This window comes from Balaenoptera borealis, assembly GCF_965194805.1.
Source record: "Balaenoptera borealis genome assembly, chromosome: 2".
NCBI lineage: Eukaryota > Metazoa > Chordata > Mammalia > Artiodactyla > Balaenopteridae > Balaenoptera > Balaenoptera borealis.
The window spans coordinates 68,718,235-68,733,206 of NC_138867.1; the positions used below are offsets into that span (position 1 = coordinate 68,718,235).

The following is a 14,972-nucleotide window of genomic DNA, read 5'->3' on the forward strand; positions in this document are numbered from 1 at the left end:
TATAAGCTATGTTATAGAAATTTAAATATATATAAAACAAAATTATTTTTCTATAATATATGCAAAATAAATGGTAAAACATTTCCCTTAAATTATTAATTCTGTCATCTTAAGTGTGTAATTCTATTTGTAAGAACACATATTTAATCATTTTTATTAACAAAAAAGTAAGTAAACATAACTCTGAAAATAAATGCCTTTGACTCTTATTGACCGAGAAATTTCCAAGCTATCATCCATGGGCTAGCAGCTTTTGAGAAACTATTCTAGTGTATGCAGAATAACTCTCATTATGATAATTTCTAGAAATATGGATTCAATCATGAGCTACCTTTCCTTAGTCCAAGAAGTAATCTTAAGGGGAAAAAAAAACTGACAATTACTCATAATTTCATCTAATATATGAATAATTTAACTGAAATTTACCAAATCTCTCATTTGGTAACCAAAGTTCAGAAATCTAAAAGTAGCCTCACTCTACCCAAGAGATCTACTTAAAGCTTATCAATATTCTGATATTTCATGCTCACTAACAAGAAGTCTTTTAGACAGACTCAGTCTCTACTACAATACTTGAAATTCTGACACTGGTCGTCTTCTAAAAGATAAACATGAATATGGTTATGCATGGTGCAAGACGTACAGTGGAAATTGGTGTGTATTTTTTTTTTTTTAATTTTTACGTGATACTTCGTGTTTCTGGGGCAAATGTAACCAATTTCTCATAACAAAATGGAAGCAGAAGGATAGATTAGCAGTGAGGAGAGCTGAGGGCCACAAATTTAAAAGAACCCGAATTCATGTTAGAAAATGGATACCAATTACCGAAGGGAAATAAGTTTCAATGTAGAACCATAGAAGAGGACAGGAGAAGACAGAACAGGATAAAGCACCTTCATGTTTATTAATTTTTTTCTAAATGAGAAAACCTGATTAGAAGCCAGTGAAATGACAGACAGGATAAAGAGGAAGAACTAGAAATGAAATAATATGCTTCATTTCCCTGTACTGAACTACTCTCAGAAACACAGGTACTTTGAATTCTTTCTAAAAGTGATGATGGATTTTAAATTACTACAAAATTCCAATGTTTATGTCCTCTGTTGTCAGACTGATAGTTTTAATAGGTTAAGCGTATGCTAAATATCATTAAAATATCTATATGAGTCATCTGATTTAGTTTATTCTTAGTAAAACACAAGCTTAGGTTTTATATCATATTTCTGAATCATAATGCCATTATAGTTCTATTTTAAAGGAAAAACCCCCTTGGCCCAAATTCCTCTTTAGTTACTGTCGTCACTCTGCCATCTGTATGCAATGAAGGTATCTCAGCTCTTCTCTCTGTTCAAACATCAACCTTTCAGTCTTTCCTAATAGTCCTATCCAAAAATAACCTCCTTTTATTCTACCTTACACTTGTCTTTATTTTTTAAATAGAGCTTACCATGATAAGTGTAGTGGTTTACTGTCTAGTTCCCCTTTTGACTAGAAGATTTGTGAAGGCAAAGCCTCTTTTTTAATGGTCATATCCTCACTGCCAGGAAGAGTGTCTAACACGTAGTATGTGCTCGCTAAATATTTGATGGATGGGCAAACAAATGAATAAATTGATGAATGTTTGTTATAGTCATTTTTAAAAATTAAAGACTACTTTTTACAGCAGTTTTAGATTCACAGCAAAATAGAGGAAGGTATAGAGATTTCCCATATGGTCTCTGACCTCGCACAAGCACCTCTACCATTATCACCACTCCCCACCAAAATGGTACATTTGCTACAACTGATGAATGTACATTTACCCATCATAATCATCCAAAGTCTATAGGTTGCATTAGGGCTTACTCTTGGTGTTGTACATTGCATAGGTTTGGACAAGTGCATAGTAACATGTATCCAATGTTACAGTATCATATAGAGTATTTTCATTGCCCTAAAATCTTTGCTCTATTGCTATTCATCCCTACCACCCTGTCCCAGCATCCACTGATCTTTTTACTGTCCCTAGTTCTGCCTTTCCCAGAAGGTCATAGAGTTGGATTCATACAGTATGTAGTCTTTTCAAACTGGCTGTTTTCACTTAGTCGTATGCATTTAAGCTTCCTCCATGTCTGTTCATGATTTGATAGTTCATTTTTTAAAGAGCTGAATAATACTCCATTGTCTGGATGTACCACAGTTTATGTATTCACATACTGAAGGACATCTTGGTTGCTTCCAAGTTTTGTCAGTTACAGATAAAACTGCTATAAGCATCTGTGTGTACGTTTTTGCATGGACATAAGTTTCCAACTTCTTTTGGTAAATACCAAGGAGCATGATAGCTGGATCACATGGTAAGAGTATGTTTTGCTTTGTAAGAAACTGCCAAACTATTTTCCAAAATGGCTGCACCATTTTTGCATTCTCACCAGCAATGAATGAGAGTTTCTACTGCTCTACATGCTTTCCAGCATTTGGTGTTATCAGTGTTCTAGATTTTGGTCATTCTGATAGGTGTGTAGTGGTATCTCGTTGTTTTAATTTGCATTTCCCTGACGACACATGGTGTGGGACATCTTTTCATATGTTTATCTGCCATCTGTATGTCTTCTTTGGTGAGGTGTTTTTTAAGGCTTTTGACTCATTTTTTAAATCAAGCTGCTTGCTTTCTTATTGTTGAGTTTTAAGAGTTCTTTGTATATTTTCGAGAAGAGCCAAGATTTTTTTTGGAGAACAGCTATGTTTTTTCCAAATATACTCTCCCAGTTTGTGGCTTACCTTCTCATTCTCTTCACACTGTCTTCCACAGAGCAGAAGTTTGATAAAGCCCAGCTTATGAATTCTTTCTTTCATGGATTATGTCTTTGGTGTTGTATTAGAAAAGTTATCTTCATACTCAAAGTCTTCTAGATTCTCTCTCATGTTATTTCCTAGGGGTTTTATAGTTTTGCACTTTACATTTAGGTCTATGATCCATTTTTTTAAATTGAAGTATAGTTGATTTATAGTGCTGAGTTAATTTCTGCTGTACAGCAAAGTGATTAAGTTATACATATTATACACACACACACACACACACACACACACACATATATATATACACACACACATATGTGGTCCATTTTGAATTAACTTTCTGTGAAGGGCATCTATGTCTATATTCATTTTTTTTGCATGGGAATGTCCAGTTGTTCCAGCACCATTTGTAGAGAAGACTCCCTTTGCTCCATTGTATTGCCTTTGTTCCTTTGTCAATGACCAGTTGACTATATTACTATATATCTATTTCTGAACTCTCCATTCTGTTCCATTGATCTATTTGTCTATTGTTTCTTGATACCACACTGTCTTGAGTACTATAGCATTACAGTAAGTCTTGAAGTCAGGTATTATCATTCCTCCAACTTTGCTCTTCTCCTCTAATATTCTGCTGGCTATTCTGTATCTCTTGCCTCTCCATACAAGCTCTTGAATCAGTTTGTTGATATGTACAAAATAACTTCTTGAGATGTTGATTGGGATTGCTTGAATCTATAGATCAATTTGGGAAAAACTGACATCTTGACAATACTAAGTCTCCCTATCCATGAACACAAATACCTCTCCACTTATTTAGCTCTTCTTTGATTTCATTCATCAGAGTTTTAAATACCTAATTATTTAATTTTTGTGGGTGCTAATGTAAACATTACTATGTTTTTTAATTTCAAATTCCACTTGTTCATTGCGGTTACATAGGAAGATGATTTACTTTTGTATATTAACCTTGCATCCTGCAACTTTGCTATAAATCCTCATTAGTTCCAGGAGGATTTTTTTTTTGTTGACTCTAGGATTTTCTAAATGATTATGTCATCTGTGAACAAAAACAGCTTTATTTCTTCCTTTCCAATCTGTATATTTTTATTTCCTTTACTTGTCTTACTGCATTAGATAGCACTTCCAGTACAATATTAAAATGGAGTGGTGGGAGGGGCCATCCTTGCCTTGTTTCTGATCTTAGTGGGAAAGCTTTGAATTTCTCATCATTATGTATGATGGTAGCTGTAGGTTTTTTATAGATATTCTTTATCAAGTTGAGGAAGTTCCCTTGTATTCCTACTTTTTAAAAAATTTCCTCTAAATCTTCCATGTGCCACAGCCTAGCTCTTTCCTCACAACTCCAGCAAAATTGATCTTGGCAAGATCATCCGTAAGTCACATGTAATCAATGTAAGTATTTACCTTGGTCAACTTCTCCACAGTATTTGACATTGCTGACCACCCATTCCTGTCTACCCTTAACTTTTGGGGCACAACCCTTTCCTGGTTTCTCTTCTATCTCCCCAACTACTCCTTCTCAGTCTTCTTTATAGCTTTTACTTTCTCTACCTATTGCTTAATTGTTGATGAACCTCTCATCAGTTTCCATTTCTTGGTCTTCTCTTCTTTTCACAAGTTATTCTGCTTCTGGACAGATTCATACAGTCCCTGAGCTTAAATCACTGTCTGTATAATTATGACTTCCAAATCTATGCCGGACTTCTTTACGAATGTCTAGCAGATTCCTCAAATTCAGTATGTGAAATACTCAACTCATTTTCTGCCTTCCAATCCAGTGTATCCTCAATTTTCACTGTCTCAGTAAATGGACCCAAGTTGCTCAGGCCAGAAATTTGAGATGTTTCTTCTTTACTCCTCCCTTTATGCAAACTCCTTTTATCCAGTAACCCCATAAGTCATGAAAATTTATCTGTTGTATCCTTTAAATACTTACTGACTCTCTCCTCTCCATCCTCTTTGTTACTACACTGACCCAGGCTAAGATCATCAAGTCTGACCTGGTCTCTGCAGTAGCCTACAAATTGTCCCCTGCCATACTCTGCTCTAATTTTTTCCCCATATTGCAGTGACAGTGATATTCTAAAAGTACAAATCCTCTCTATTACTCTTAGAATGAAGTCCAAATTCCACAAAACATCATGCAACCCTGCAGAATCTGCCACCATCACCATCTCCAGACTCATTAATGGCCATCATGTCTCTCCCCTTTTAAGCCACAGTAAATTTATTTCAGTTCATGGAATTATGACTTTTCTTATATCCTGGTTTTCCTAAAAATTATTTCCTCTGTCTGGAATACTTTTAGCTTTCTGCCTGGTAGATTAAAATTATTTTTTAGAATTATGTCAAAATATTATTTTTTTCAGGTAGGCATGCATTCTCTGATACCTAGCTTAAAAGAGGACACCTGCTTTATATTCTAATGGCTCCATCTACTTCTCCTATCACAATACCCATCATATTTATCTACATATTTATTTATCTGCTTTCCTAGATAAACAGTAATTCTGGTAAATTTGTTTACCAATGCATCTCTACCATTAGGTAACTACTACTTAGTCAGTGCTAAATAAGTATTTGTTTAAGAATAAATGAAAACTAAGATTTTATTTTTTTTAAAAGTCAATCACTTACTCTGTCCTCTTTGGTTGCATTAATATACTATGTAATTGAGTTTTAAAATTTATATTTGTTATTAGTTTACAGAAATACTCTGATAGCATACAGAGGAGAATTATACCATGGCACTTGGACAATTTAATAATTCCCAAGGTTTCCATATATGAATGTTAGAATGTTCACTAGTAATAGAAATTTTTCTGTGAAATAAATGTGTCAATATTTGGCTCCAAACTACACAGTGCCATTCAAGAATGTGAGCAAGTAACTGGGAAGTAATTAGGGTCTTAACCACATGGTGCTTATCTAGCAGTCCTCTGGAGAAGGTGGCATTGTCCACTGCACGTCTATGCAAACACTGGTAAATCTGGCTGATGTCTTCAAATCAGAGGATGCTAACTAGGCTTTTTTCCTTTCCTTTGTTCATAGAGGTGCTTTCCTATAGCCTTTTGTGGATATCAGAAGGGAGTTTTCATAACTCTAAGAGGCTAAGAACATCATGGTCTATAGGTATGTCTGTATAATAGGGATGTGTGTGTGTGCTGGGGGGGCAGACAAAGAGACAGGGAGTGATAGAAAGAGATAAAGTATGGATATTGGAGTACACAGCCAGATCAGGAATTAAGTACAAAGAAGAGCAATGCTGCCTAGTGAATGAAGTTCACAAATCTGAGCAAGTTAATTTCTCCAAACTTCCACAGGTAGCATAGGAATGTAAGTGATGTGAGGATTGGTCACAAAGGGAGTAAAGTGTTTTGTGCTTACCTGACACTAGATGCTTTGAGAGGGAAGAGTAAAAGTCCAAAAATGGATGAGGCTCTCTTTGAAATAAGTAGCGTCAAGAACTTATAATAAGGCTACTGCAAAGTAATGAAGTTTGAGGTAAAATCAAGAATCAACTTTTATCTCTGAGTGGCATATGTTTGAAATTCCCCTCTCCAAATGCACTACAATAGAGTATATTTTTGATTGTAGAATAAATAGAGTAATAATAATTTTTAAAGTTAGATCAAAATGCAAGTTTTAATAAGGTGATTTAGAACTTCATATGATCACAAAATATATATGGTTCAAAAGGCTAGCAGCATATCTCCATCTTTGCAAGGATTAATGTTAAAGTAAAAATACAGCAATGGTGACAGTTCAACTCTTTTGTCTTTTATGATATCACATCAAAATACCTATAGCTTTTGAGGTTTTTCTGGTATAAAATTCTAGTACTACACTCTGCTCTTCTGCACTGGTGCTACCCAACAGCAGGGAAACAACAACAGCAATGTCCCAGAAATGTTCCAGAAAAGTGGTAGATTTTTTTAAATTAAAAAGGCAGGATTGTCTTTAATGATCTAACGTTCATATATTTGTACCAATAATTAGTTTTAAAGACACGAAAAAAATAAGGTAGTCTAGATATTAAAGGCATTGCTAGTAAGTATTTTTATTCAATAAATACTTAGTATTCCCTGATTATATGCAAGAGTTAACAAAGAGGTAGAAGAAATGTGAGGTGTTTTAATAACAGAGAATAATGAATCTAAGTAAAACTTAATTCTATAAGCACTTGATTTCTCAGTCTCATTGAACTAAGAGGAATATGGCAGTATGTTTAGATTTTAAAGTGTTGCAGCCTATAGTATCATTCTTCTGATAAAATGACAAATGTTGAATTAATGTTTAAAACTATGGCCCGAAGTATTCAAGTATTTAGTTCAAAATTCTATAAAGATACTGGTTTCTTAATTATTTAAACACATTTGCCTCTTCAGTTCCAGATTTGGCCCTTACAAAGTAGCAACAAAAACATTATATACTACAAATCTAAGGCACTGCTGATTTGGGGTCAGTGGGCTTAAAATATAACTCTAAATTTTTATTCTATTCATATATTCCTGTTGGGAATATTTATCATTCTAATTTTCTTCAGAGATATAGACTTTTGTGAGGATAGAATTCTCATATTAAACTCTGAAACTCACTGTACATATTTGGAGACTTGGTCAAAGTGGTTACAACAGTTTTATTTCTATGGCACTGAATCAAATCCCCTAAAATAGCAGCAAGTTAATAAAAGCCTTAAAAGAGAATTGTCTTTGAAATGAATCAAATGAACATAGTACTTTTCAGCAATAATATAATTAACTTTTTTGAATGTAATACATTCATACCAATGTGACATAAAAATAAAAGTAAAACACATTTAAAAAATAAAGCACACTAAAATGCAATTAATAGTGGCCAAAAATGGCTAGTTAGTGGTTTTATTTAATTATTCTTTCATTCATTCAACCAAGTTATTGGGTATTGGGCTCCTACTACACATAAAGGAACTAGTTAGGTGCATTAGATACAATGGTGAGTAACTCACACTGATCCCTTCCTGTAGACAGAACTACTTTTCTTCTTCAAAACTATTTTTGAAAAGCTATGGACATCTCTGACTTTTCCAAGGTTTATGCTGGCTGACTGAACTTTAATCCAATACATGTTTGGTTTTCCTATATTGAACAGATATAGTTCACTTTTTTCTTCTTTGTATTGACATGAAAAAAATTTTCTTCCAACTTAACCATGGTATTACTTTTAAACAGAGAAAAAAATCTCTATACAAATTTATGTAGTGTTAAGTTATTTAAAGTACCGATATCTTCTTAATGGAGAACTATTTGGAAATTATGGAAGCTACCCTGAATCCACAACTATACATGCCAATGAAGTACTTCACAGATGAAAAACATTTTGAAATGTGATCACTGACTAATATCTGCCAAGCGTGTTTTTGAGACTTTGAAGAACAATGCAGCTGGAATATTTTTTCTTTCATCATGTATTTATAGTCTTAGAAAAGTTATGATTAGAACAGCTACAAAATACTGATGAATATTTTCAATCACTAAAATAAGTTCTATTTTATTCAGAGTGACTATCTAACTTGAATAAATTGACTTGGGAATTGCTTTCCAGTGAAAATAAAATTTAAATGTATATTAATATTAGAAAAATAAATTTATTATATTCAAGTAGTACATGTAGTGCCTTTAAAGTATAATGTTAATCACTAAAATATATTTTTAAATTTTTTGAGAGCACTATGAATAAAAATATACTTTAAATATAAAATAAAAATGTTAAACTTGAGAGGCCTACAGAGGAGTTAACTAATTAGCAACACGCAAGAATCTTATACAGAGTACCCATAATGCACTGACAGCCAAATTTGTTAGTCACTCATGAAAACAAAGAGGATAACTATTGAAATGCTTAAATCTTACACTTACCAACCTCCACAACACTAGAACAATTGGGATCTGTGAAGCCATCTGGGCACTTGCAGGAAAAGGAATCATCAGACAATCCTGACACACAGATACCTCCATTTTCACACGGATTGTGATCACAAATATCACCTGAGGAATAAAGAAACAGATATTGAATTTTCTTGCCTTAGGCAGTGAACTGTACTATTTCACATACCCCACTCATCTTCCTTTGGTAAAGTCACCATACTATTTAGATTTACAGGTAAGGTAGGCAAGACCCATTTGAAACCATGTGCTTCTAAGAGAGATGGTATGTAACATGGTAAAAATTAAATTTTACGATTCAAACACTGCATACTGAATTGCATACTAAAAGTGATTAACTCAGGTTGGGTCCCTTCATTACATGTAAATACTGTCTAATTTGTTAAAGAAGGTTAACTGAAATATCTGTGGTTGAATGGTTTATTAATTATTCCAATAAATAACCTATCTATATCCACACGCTTTGCTCTGTAACTTTGCAATTTCTCTCAATAGAGGGGTGGGGTTTATTTCTTGATCCCTAGAGTCTGGGCTTGTCCATGTGACTTGCTTTGGCCAATAGGATGTTAGGAGACCTGAAGTCAGCTGAGGTTTGAAAAAACACTTGAATATTTCTGCTTCCTCTCTTAGAACCCTGCAACCACCCTGAGAATAAAATCTCTCTCTTGCTTGAGAGAGTTGAGAGAAACATGGGAGGAAAGAGAAATAAGTTGTGCGGTAACAAAAACCTAAAATATGTGGCCTTGACTTTGATACTGGTGGCAGATGGAATCCGGAAAGGCACTGAAAGAATGGCTACAGGAGGCTAGGAAAAGGGCTCTCCCTGCTATACAGAGAGAAGCAGTTGGTAAAACTATCACCTGAGGATACTTGGTTGATAGAGAATAAACTTTTGTATATGAGTAATAAGATTTGTAGGCAGAATGTTAAAGTGTCACTTGACTCTTAATAGCTGTATCTGATAAGGCACTACAAGAAAGAGACATGCTAAATAAAGAACTGATGATTTTGAAAGTAAAGAAAAGGAATAGAGAGGCACCAGCACTTGCGATAGAAAATAATTTCTCAACTCCAGCCTCTCAAACCAGTGAAAGATCAAATCCAGAGCTTTGTCAGAAAGATGGCCTCAACATAAATATAAAATGAAGGATGTAGCTACAAGACCTTTGTGAAAACATTTCATATAATTCAGGTGTAGCCTGAAAGAATCTCTCAAATAAAAAAGGAATTCTAGAAATCTTAAGGGTGTTATCCCTGAGCAGCCTTAAAATACACAAAGCAGCACTGATTAAGTCTGGAGTGAAAAACAGGCTTCAGAGAGTCACGGGTGTGCCTTTATTTATTTATTTTTTAAACATTTTTACTAGAGTAGAATTGCTTTACAATGTTGTGGTAGTTTCTGCTGTATAACAAAGTGAATCAGCTATATGTATACATATATCCCCATTTCCCCTCCCTTTTGCACCTCCCTACCACCCTCACTCGCCAACCCTCTAGGTGGTCATGAAGCACCAAGCTGATCTCCCTGTGCTATGCAGCTGCTTCCCACTAGCTATCTATTTTTCATTTGGTAGTGTATATATGTCAATGCTACTCTCTCATTTCATCCCAGCTTACTCTTCCCCTTCACGTGTCCTCAAGTCCATTCTCTATGTCTGTGTCTTTATAAATGTCCTGTCTCTAGGTTCATCAGAACCTTTTTCGGTTTTTTTTTTGATTCCACATATATGTGTTAGCATACAGTATTTGTTTTTCTCTTTCTGACTTACTTCACTATGTATGACAGACTCTAGGTCCAACCACCTCACTACAAATAACTCAATTTCGTTTCTTTTTATGGCTGAGTAATATTCCATTGTATATATGTGCCACATCTTCTTTATCCATTCGTCTGTCAATGGGCATTTAGGTTGTTTCCATGTCCTGGCTATTGTAAATAGTGCTGCAATGAACATTGTGGTACGTGTCTCTTTTTGAATTATAGTTTTCTCAGGGTATATGCCCAGTAGTGGGACTGCTGGGTCATATGATAGTTTTATTTTTAGTTTTTTAAGGACCCCCATACTGTTCTCCATAGTGGCTGTATCAATTTACATTCCCACCAATAGTGCAAGAGGGTTCCCTTTTCTCCACACCCTCTCCAGCATTTATAGTTTGTAGCTTTTTGATGATGGCCATTCTGACTGGTGTGAGATGATACCTCATTGTGGTTTTGATTTGCATTTCTCTAATGATTAAAGATGTTGAGCATTCTTTCATGTGTTTGTTGGCAATCTGTATGTCTTCTTTGGAGAAATGTCTGTTTAGGTCTTCCACCCATTTTTGGATTGGATTGTTTGTTATTTTGATATTGAGCTGCATGAGCTGCTTGTATATTTTGGAGATTAATCCTTTGTCAGTTGCTTCATTTGCAAATATTTTCTCCCATTCTGAGGACTGTCTTTTCATCTTGTTTATGGTTTCCTTTGCTGTGTACCTTTTAAGTTTCATTAGGTCCCATTTGTTTATTATTATTTTTTTATTTCCATTTCTCTAGGAGGTGGCTCAAAAAGGATCTTGCTGTGATTTATATCATAGAGTGTTCTGCCTAGGTTTTCCTCTAAGAGTTTTATAGTGTCTGGCCTTACATTTAGGTCTTTAATCCATTTTGAGTTTATATTTGTGTATGGTGTTAGGGAGTGTTCTTATTTCATCCTTTTACATATAGCTGTCTAGTTTTCCCAGCACCACTTATTGAAGAGGCTGTCTTTTCTCCATTGTATATTCTTGCCTCCTTTATCAAAGATAAGGTGACCATATGTGTGTGGGTTTATCTCTGGGCTTTCTCTCCTGTTCCATTGATCTATATTTCTGTTTTTGTGCCAGTAACATACTGTCTTGATTACTGTAGCTTTGTAGTATAGTCTGAAGTCAGGGAGCCTTATTCCTCCAGCTCTGTTTTTCTTTCTCAAGATTGCTTTGGCTATTTGGGGTCTTTTGTGTTTCCATACAAATTGTGAAATTTTTTGTTCTAGCACTGTGAAAAATGCCATTGGTAGTTTGATAGAGATTGCACTGAATCTGTAGATTGCTTTCAGTAGTATAGTCATTTTCACAATGTTGATTCTTCCAATCTGAGAACATGGTATATCTCTCCATCTGTTTGCACTGTCTTTAATTTCTTTCCTCAGTGTCTTATAGTTTTCTGCATACAGGTCTTTTGTCTCCTTAGGTAGGTTTATTCCTAGGTATTTTATTCTTTTATGTTGCAATGGTAAATGGGAGTGTTTTATTAATTTCACTTTCAGATTTTTCATCATTAGTGTATAGGAATGCAACAGATTTCTGTGCATTAATTTTGTATCCTGCTACTTCACCAAATTCATTGATTAGCTCTAGTAGTTTTCTGGTAGCATCTTTAGGATTCTCTATGTATAGTATCATGTCATCTGCAAACAGTGACAGTTTTACTTTTTCTTTCCAATTTGGATTTTTTTTAGTTCTTTTTCTTCTCTGATTGCTGTGGCTAAAACTTCCAAAACTATGTTGAATAACAGTGGTGAGAGTGGGCAACCTTGTCTTGTTCCTGATCTTAGAGGAAACAGTTTCAGTCTTTCACCATTGAGAACAATGTTGGCTGTGGGTTTGTCATATATGGCCTTTATTATGTTGAGGTGGCTTCTCTCTATGCCTACTTTCTGGAGACTTGTTGTCATAAATGGGTATCGAATTTTGTTGAAAGCTTTTTCTGCACCTATTGAGATTATAATATGGTTTTTATCCTTTAGTTTGTTAATATGGTGTATCACATTTATTGATTTGCATATACTGAAGAATCCTTGCATTCCTGGGATAAACCTCACTTGATCATGGTGTATGATCCAGTTAATGTACTGTTGGATTCCGTTTGCTAGTATTTTGTTTAGGATTTTTGCATCTATGTTCATCAGTGATATTGGCCTGTAGTTTTCTTTCTTTGTGACGTTTTTGTCTGGTTTTGGTATCAGGGTGCTGGTGGCCTCGTAGAATGAGTTTGGGAGTGTTCCTCCCTCTGCTCTATTTTGGAAGATTTTGAGAAGGATAGGTGTTAGCTCTTCTCTAAATGTTTGATAGAATTCGCCTGTGAAGCCATCTGGTCCTGGGCTTTTGTTGGAAGATTTTTAATCACAGTTTCAATTTCAGTGCTTGTGATTGGTCTGTTAATATTTTCTATCTCTTCCTGGTTCACTCTCGGAATGTTGTGCTTTTCTAAGAATTTGTCCATTTCTTCCAGGTTGTCCATTTTATTGGCATATAGTTCCTTGTAGTAATCTCTCATCATGATCCTTGGTATTTCTGCAGTGTCAGTTGTTACTTCTTTTTCATTTCTAATGCTGTTCATTTGAGCCTTCTCCCTTTTTTCTTGATGAGTCTGGCTAATGGTTTATCAATTTTGTTTATCTTCTCAAAGAACCAGCTTTTAGTTTTATTGATCTTTGCTATTGTTTCCTTCATTTCTTTTTCATTTATTTCTGATCTGATCTTTATGATTTCTTTGCTTCTGCTAACTTTGGGGGTTTTTTGTTCTTCTTTCTCTAATTGCTTTAGGTGTAAGGTTAGGTTGTTTATTTGAGATTTTTCTTGTTTCTTGAGGTAGGACTGTATTGCTATTAACTTCCTCTTAGAACTGCTTTTGCTGCATCCCCTAGGTTTTGGGTCATCATGTTTTCATTGTCATTTGTTTCTAGGTATTTTTTTATTTCTTCAGTGATCTCTTGGTTACTGAGTAGTGTATTGTGTAGCCTCAATGTGTTTGTATTTTTTACAGTTTTTGTCTTGTAATTGATATTTAGTCTCAAAGCGCTGTGGTCAGAAAAGATTCTTGATACGATTTCAATTTTCTTAATTTACCAAGGCTTCATTTGTGACCGAAGATATGATCTATCCCGGAGAATGTTTCATGAGCACTTGAGAAGAAAATGTATTCTGTTGTTTTTGGATGGAATGTCCTATAAATATCAATTAAGTCCATCTTGTCTAATGTGTCATTTAAAGCTTGTGTTTCCTTATTTATTTTCATTTTGAATGATCTGTCCATTGGTTAAAGTGGGGTGTTAAAGTCCCCTACTATGATTCTTTTACTGTCAATTTCCCCTTTTATGGCTATTAGCATTTGCCTTATGTACTGTGGTGCTCCTATGTTGGGTGCATGTATATTTATAATTGTTGTATCTTCTTCTTGGATTAATCCCTAGATCATTATGTAGTCTCCTTCTTTGTCTCTTGTAATAGTCTTTATTTTAAAGTCTGTTTTGTCTGATATGAGAATTGCTTCTCCAGCTTTCTTCTGATTTCCATTTGCATGGAATATCTTTTTCCATCCCCTCACCTCCAATCTGTATGTGTCCCTAGGTCTGAAGTAGGTCTTTGTAGACAACATGTACATGGGTCTTATTTTTGTATCCATTCAGCCACTCTATGTCTTTTGGTTGGAGCATTTAATCCATTTACATTTAAGGTAGTTATTGATATGTATGTTCCTATTACCATTTTATTAATTGTTTTGGGTTTGTTAATGTAGGTCTCTTCCTTCTGTGTTTCCTGCCTAGAGAAGTTCCTTTAGCATTTGTTGTAAAGCTGGTTTGGTGGTGCTGTATTCTCTTAGTTTTTGCTTGTCTGTAAAGGTTTTAATTTCTCCATCAAATCTGAATGAGATCCTTGCTGGGTAGAGTAATCTTGGTTGTAGGTTTTTCCCTTTCATCACTGTAAATACGTCCTGCCACTCCCTTCTGGCTTGCAGGGTTTCTGCTGAAAGATTAACCTTATGGGGATTGCTTTGTGTATTATTTGTTGCTTTTCCCTTGCTGCTTTTACTATTTTTTCTTTGTATTTAGTTTTTGATAGTTTGATTAATATGTGTCTTGGCATGTTTCTTCTTGGATTTATCCTGTATGGGACTCTCTGCGTTTCCTGGACTTGATTGACTATTTCCTCTCCCATGTTACGGAAGTTTTCAACTATAATCTCTTCAAATATTTTCTCAGTCCCTTTCTTTTTCTCTTCTTCTTCTGGCACCCCTATAATTCAAATGTTGGTGCGTTTAATGTTGACCCAGAGGTCTCTGAGACTGTCCTCAATTCTTTTCATTCTTTTTTCTTTATTCTGCTCTGTGGCAATTATTTCCACTATTTTCTCTTCCTGGTGATTTATCCATTCTTCTGCCTCAGTTATTCTGCTATTGATTCCTTCTAGAGAATTTTTAATTTCATTTATTGTGTTGTTCATCAC

The 14,972-nt window shown here is 34.7% G+C and overlaps 1 protein-coding gene across 2 annotated transcripts in view; it reads right to left on the reverse strand.

Annotated features, from left to right (window-relative positions):
- EDIL3 (EGF like repeats and discoidin domains 3) overlaps nt 1-14,972 on the reverse strand; it is a 431,990-nt gene that overhangs the window by 287,199 nt on the left and 129,819 nt on the right. For both annotated transcript variants that reach the window (XM_082377943.1, XM_082377944.1), the window contains one exon: nt 8,700-8,828. In XM_082377943.1, the coding sequence (XP_082234069.1) occupies nt 8,700-8,828 (129 nt within the window). The remainder of the gene's footprint in view (nt 1-8,699; nt 8,829-14,972) is intronic.